At 34.9% G+C, this 6,327-nt stretch overlaps 1 protein-coding gene across 1 annotated transcript; it reads right to left on the reverse strand.

Moving 5' to 3' along the window:
• Positions 1–240: 240 nt before the first annotated feature.
• Positions 241–5,862, reverse strand: LOC143465826 (MKI67 FHA domain-interacting nucleolar phosphoprotein-like). The gene is made up of 7 exons (XM_076964320.1): positions 5,626–5,862; positions 2,502–2,645; positions 2,306–2,414; positions 1,779–1,906; positions 1,526–1,615; positions 1,336–1,393; positions 241–1,129 (listed from the first exon to the last, which is right to left on the reverse strand). The coding sequence occupies exons 1-7, from the start codon at positions 5,728–5,730 to the stop codon at positions 615–617; spliced, it is 1,149 nt and encodes a 382-aa protein (XP_076820435.1). The 5' UTR covers positions 5,731–5,862; the 3' UTR covers positions 241–614.
• Between the last annotated feature and the right edge of the window lie 465 nt (positions 5,863–6,327).

Genomic DNA, 6,327 nt, shown 5'->3' on the forward strand with positions numbered 1-6,327 from the left:
CATTGCATTATTGCCCAGACTCTCATAATGTCGGATTATTGATATATCTTAAATTAGCAATGTTATATATTGTATTATGAGGTAATCCCGGCGCAAATTTAGTTATGTCCCAAGCTTTCTGGTTAACTATAACTTTACTGGTATTCTTTAGGTACAAGTTATGTTCACAGTGAACATACAAGCAAGAGTTGGCAAGCTCACCAGCTGATGACACTGCAGCCAAGTTACGGTTCAAGAAAATTCTGCAGTACCAAGGTGTGGCTTTAATGTGAACAGTGCCTAAATATTGGGAGTTAAAAATTAGTAAGTGCGTTGCAAATTGATTCGACAAACGCTTATCAAAGTTTCTCTTCACCGTCAATTTAATTTGCAACAGAGCAAACCACAATAAAAAAACACGATTCTTCCATGCAAGACTCCTTAATTCCTAGACCTAGACAGTGCAGTGGCAGAGCAATTGAGATTGGTCCTTTGTAACTTGTAATTGCAGGTTTCTTGCAAGACATGTCACAGGTAATTTTACGTAACTCATCGATCAAAGTGAAAATTTAGAAAGATTTTTGCACAATACCATTATACCGGAGATCAACTAAAGCAAACAAAACATTTCAGGGCTAAACCGTCATGCATAATAATTTTCTCTTTTCAATGAGTTTTTGCTTCCGTTCAATCTTAGAGAGTTTCGGTGTTTTTGCCTTTCTCTTTATTTTCGGCGTCATCTCTCCTGTACATTCATTAGAACAACATGAATTTGTCGCAGAAGAGAGTGATCTCTTTTTAACTCTGGAAGATTGTGGAGGAGTCTTGAAGGAAACCTCCTCATCTTCAGTGTCCACGAGAATTTCGGAAGTCACATCTGGAGAAGGTGCTGCAGTGTCATTGGCATCTTCATTTTCTTCCTCGACTTTCTCTTCTTCAACCACTTCTTCACTGGATTCCTCCTCAGGTCCAGATTCATGACCTGAATCTTGAATATCTTCCTCTTCTTTCTCATCTGGACTAGATTCTTCATTTTCTTCCTTGTTTTTATTCTTGCAATCCTTGATACTTCCAACGTTGAAATCATACGAATCAATAATTTCATCTAATTGTTTCCGTATCTCCGATTTTTCAAAAGAAGTTCTAAGATCTAAAATTCATATATAAATGTTTTACCACTGCATATTACAACATTGTAAGCACCAGACACAGCTAAGTCTTGCATTGAAAAAGTGACATAAGACAAAATCCATCATTATGTTCATATTTTTATAATGAAGCATTGCAAGAAATGTTGAAGTAGGAAGGAGCAATAATTGAAATAATAGCACTAATTTTTAACATTAATTTTCAAACCTGTATTCGGATCGGGGAACTTTCGTGGTGCAGCAGTCCACTTTGGATTAGTTTTTAACTAAAAAAAGCAAACCAAAATCACTTGAAAATGAGCATTGTTTTTAAAATATCAAAGAAAATCATTCTCAAAGATGCTCTTGACTTACATAAACAAAATGAATATATAATTAAGTTCAAAAGTCAAAAGCACCTGATTTATATCATATTCAATTCCAAAGGACTTTAGCTTTGACATCAGTTCTCTACGTTTCTTGTTTGTTTTCGTCATCTTTTTGGCAACCTTTTTTATTTTAATGGACAATGCATTAGCAATTTACAGTGAGTAGTAATTTAGATAACATGTATAGCAGACTCTGACTTTATAACAGTAGTTACAAGGATAGAGGAAGTATTAGACAAGCCTAAGAACACAGGGTAGTTCCTTAGTTAAACAAAGGACTTACCCGTTTGGGATCTTTACTTTGTTCATTCACTTGTCTGACCGAGTCTTTACGAGAGGTTGGTTTCCTGAATACTCTGTCGGATCCTTTGAAGGTGTCAGCATGTAACTTCTCAGGAGGCACAACCTCACCTAGAACAATGCTAAGTTTTACTTGTGCAAAGTTATTTTGGAGTGAAAATATCCAGAAAATATATACAAGGTGGTATACCAACTGCATACCTTATGAGTTATGATATACACACTTTGATGCGTATTTTTCAAATATAAGTTGAACAAAAACAGTAAGATATTTGCTATTCTGAAATAAGAAGCGCAGTAGCGCATCAAAATTCAAATGAAATCAATGCTTGATCCAAATCAAGCCACAACGTAGACCAGATAAATAAATAGAAGCTGTAGCTTAAAGAATATACAACAAATACGATATCAAAAAGGCACCAAATTAGTAAATGTGTATATATAATTAATGTATAGTACAAAGCGTCAAACAAACTATCAATGAATTCAAAATAACTTCCATACACTTACACTTCAAACATCTCTCAAACATAAGATAATTGTTCATAGTTTCAGCCACAACTTTAGCAACTTCTCTATGAGTGAACTCAATGTAGGCGTAACCTTTTGATCGTCCAGTCTAAAAAAACAATAAATATCAACAGTAGCAAACTTCAATTATAAAACATGAAATGAAAATACAGGCTACAAAACAAAAATAACATACTTTTTTACTACGAGACAAACGTAACCTCTTCACTTCACCAAACTGTTCAAAGTAACTTTTCATCTGAGGCTCGAAGAAACCATTGGGAATGTGTTTCAGAAACACAACTCCAGGCTCATTTGATGGAAACTCATCACTCTTTTTCTAAGTAAAACAAAACCAATGGATTTAGAACAAATCACGTCTAATGACAAACAAGCTAATTGACAAGCTTGTCTAGGATAGCATTAAACTTTTCACAATATATTAAAAAGGGGAAAAGTTATCACATCAGTCAGGAGATAGTATAACATTGCAAGGTTTATATCATAGGCAAAATAACATGTTAATTAAAAAGCTACTTTTCTGTTATACAGAGAAAAATTAACAATTGTAAAATTAAAGAAAAGTCAAAAATGAAATATAAATTTTGTTTGCAAGTGGTGATAGTGAACAAAATATTATGAATGCACTTGCGCATATCCCAGTTTGTACTTCGTGGCAGCTGTCCACCCGAGATAAATTCTTATTAAACTTTTTTCACACTTGAGTAATTTGTAAATCAATACCCGCTTAAAAGTCTGAATTAACCTTGACAAAAAGATTCGTTTAATCGTAAAAAATATTTTTCTGTGACTTTGCGTTTGCGGCTCCTAGGGTCAATCGGCCCTATTGCGGCCACGGCGCTTTTGCGGCCCGTAAATTTTTTTCTGAAATTACCGAAAAATAATTTTTTTTAAATTAGCCTCATCTAATATTCCTAACAAACAACTCCAGCAAATTTCAGGAAGTTACTCCAAGTAAAACGTTTGTTATTACCCTTAGAACGTGACTACCTCAAACAGAGACCAGAACGATATGAAAAACAGCCAAAAATTTTTTTTCACTCTGCAAACTAAACTGCTGTTTCTCCACCAAATGTTGCTCTTTTTTCATTCTTTTTTCGCACACGAGTAGCTGTATCCTTCTTCTGTGTATGTACAAAATTTGAGATGTCTATGTCTTTTTTTTCAATGTTTTTTTTTTATTTTTCTGTGTTTCATCACAATTACAAAATAACCCCCTAAATGCGGACAGCATAACGTGGTCATTCTAGTTTATCAAATGCTTTGTTTGCACGTGATTATTTGCTTACTTTGGTCTACTTGCGCAATATGGAGTTACCAAGTAAGAAATCAAGGAACTCTTACGATCAAGTAATGCTAAATGCAGCTCTTTCAGCTATTTGCTAAAGTGGAAAATAGGTCCGGTTGAACCGTCATGGGTAGCTTGTGATTTCTGGGACCATACCAAATGCACCAACCTCAATATCGAGGTTAATGAAATTGAAAACGTGCAGTGGTATTGTGATATGTTTGTGTGAAAATGGTGCTGATAAAATTTTTCGGTTCTTTTTTCATTAGCATCGACTCTCAAGTGGTATTTTCTTGAATTGTTTCTTGTCGCATGAAATAAACAAATACATTATCAAAAAACATGTTGTACCATAAAGTTTTAACATGTAGGCTACACGAGTATAAGCTTGCCGCCTTATTCCTTTGGAATTTTTCTTGTACTCGATGCAGGCTAAGCGTAATGACTCGCTTTTTATTTTGCATTACACTGTAAACATACGATAATCGTTACGGTTAAGTTACGCTTATAGGATATGTGAGGTATACTAAAAACGTTTAAAACTTGGCCCGTCCATTATACAAACGCAAAAGTAAAAACGAATCGTAGTGGTTACGCATCGTTTTACACCAACCAAGTTACCTGAATATTCTTCTCCCTTATTCTTACAATATTTATACATACATATATTTATTATGCAGTTATTCGATGAATCAATGAATAAAAACAATTTATTTTGCATTGCTTGTAACTCCAATGTTCTTCTTCAGTCTTGCACACAACAAACGGCAATACTGTAAAAGGCTAAATTCTTCATAAAAATACGTCCGCAAAAGCAGGGAAATGCGGACGCATTTATGGAGATGTGTGGCCGCATTTGCAAGAAGTGTCCGCAATTACCCGGAAAAAGTAGTCTTGGAAGAAATCGTTTTGCTCCGTTTTTGCATCAACAGAAAATAATATAAAATTATAGTAAAAAAGTAGATTAAATTCTGCACAATATGGTGAAAAAATTTTTTCGCTAGCCCCAGGCAAACGTATTTAACATGAGATTTAAATCGCAAAGAAAAAATGTGGCCGCAATACCGCCGATAGACCCTACCAAAGCGAGATGCTGCCTACAACGTTGTAGTCTGTATCTACTTACTTGCCGCTACCATTTTAAGAAGAGACTACAGATGCAAAATCTATACAACTTATTAGTCTACGTGTGTGATTACAGGTAGTCTCAAGTCAGTCACAACTCTTTAGATATTATCAAGTAGCAGGAGAGTTCAATCGAAACAACAATTGGCACATGACACGAAGGACATGAATGTAGCAGAAAAACGGACAACAGTAAAACTGTTAAAAATATTTAAAATCACTGAATCGTGACAAATTAACAAGGCTAGCCTTTTCCATGTAATCGTAATAATTGGCCAAATTTCGGTAAGAATCTACGAAAGTTTCTCCAGTCCACACATAAATCGATTGATATATAAGATCTAGTGCAGAAGTGCACAACCACATGACATCACAACTTGAGTAGTTGGGGTCTAGTACAGAAATGCATCCTGTGGTTGTGCATTTCTGCACTAGATTTGATAAATCTATAATTACAACTGTTAGCCTATAGAAACGCACTGGAGAAAGATTGAATTGGTGCACACTTGATTAACCATTGCACGATTGCGTTATCGCAACTGCAAAGTCGTCACATATCATTACACGTTTGACATTGTGATATCGATGCATCGATGGGCAATCCTATTTTTTAAACGTAATAAAAGAGCAATTTTTTGATTTTTATGACAAATCGACGTGAAGATAAAAAGTTCGTCATGTACAATGATAAATTGCTGTGTGCTGGTGTCTCACTTTCCATCAGGCCTATTAGCCTAAGTCGGTATGGTACAAAAATACAAGAGGATGTCTAGACTGGCAATCCAAATTGATAAAATCACAATACAACCGGCTTACCGTAAACAAAATAATAAAACGTTTTTCTTTGCATAAAATAGGACGTTACGAAAGCAGCAGGTTTACTAACCTTTTTCTTTAATTTTTTCACTTTTTTTGACAAATTTTCTTGCTCATTTTTGTCCAGAGCTATGAAATCGACATTTTTTGCAGGATCGCTCTTTTTTGGCGACATCGTCGTTTTGCACTACTCTTACTGTCTTATAGCATAAGAGACCTACAGTGCAAATCACGATAAAACAATTATGCTTCTGCAGCCTAGTCTAATTAAACACCGGTGAATGCTTTCAGTTTCAGACACGCGGTCCCAGTCGGACTGAAATGTTGGCGGAAGCAGGGAAACATGAGGAATAAAAACAAGAAGTATGGGAAAATGCGGAAAGTAGAGAAGTATGGAAAAAGTGGAATAAAATATCTCAAATTTCTATCTCCTTTTTAAGTCGATAATAATCTAAATCCTCAACCAGTTGACTTAAGCATAGAATAATAACGTTTGCGATGTAGGCGTCAATCGTGGTGACTGGTGTATGGTGAAGCAATGCTTTATTCGAATTGAGTGTCATTGTGTGGCGTGAAGTAAAATTTTATTTGTCCTAAGAAATTTTGATCTGTGCATCTTACAAATGACCGTTTATTAAAACCAATTAATAGGCAATAAGCCTATATAAACTAATCGGGAAAAAGAATCATGACGAATCATTAGAGATTAATTAACCAGTGCAATTTTAGTTTAGTTAATGCGAGCTACTTCAAAGTCCTCTTGTAATGTGTT

Source organism: Clavelina lepadiformis, chromosome 7, assembly GCF_947623445.1.
Source record: "Clavelina lepadiformis chromosome 7, kaClaLepa1.1, whole genome shotgun sequence".
Lineage (NCBI taxonomy): Eukaryota > Metazoa > Chordata > Ascidiacea > Aplousobranchia > Clavelinidae > Clavelina > Clavelina lepadiformis.

Excerpts from the sequence above, each read along its gene's own strand:
- LOC143465826 (XM_076964320.1), bottom strand. The coding sequence starts at position 5,730 with ATGTCGCCAAAAAAGAGCGATCCTGCAAAAAATGTCGATTTCATAGCT. Across the intron at positions 1,907-2,305 it reads GTTTGAGAGATGTTTGAAGT|GTGAGGTTGTGCCTCCTGAG; the intron begins GTAAGTGTATGG and ends GCATTGTTCTAG. Across the intron at positions 1,130-1,335 it reads GTTCCCCGATCCGAATACAG|ATCTTAGAACTTCTTTTGAA; the intron begins GTTTGAAAATTA and ends TATGAATTTTAG.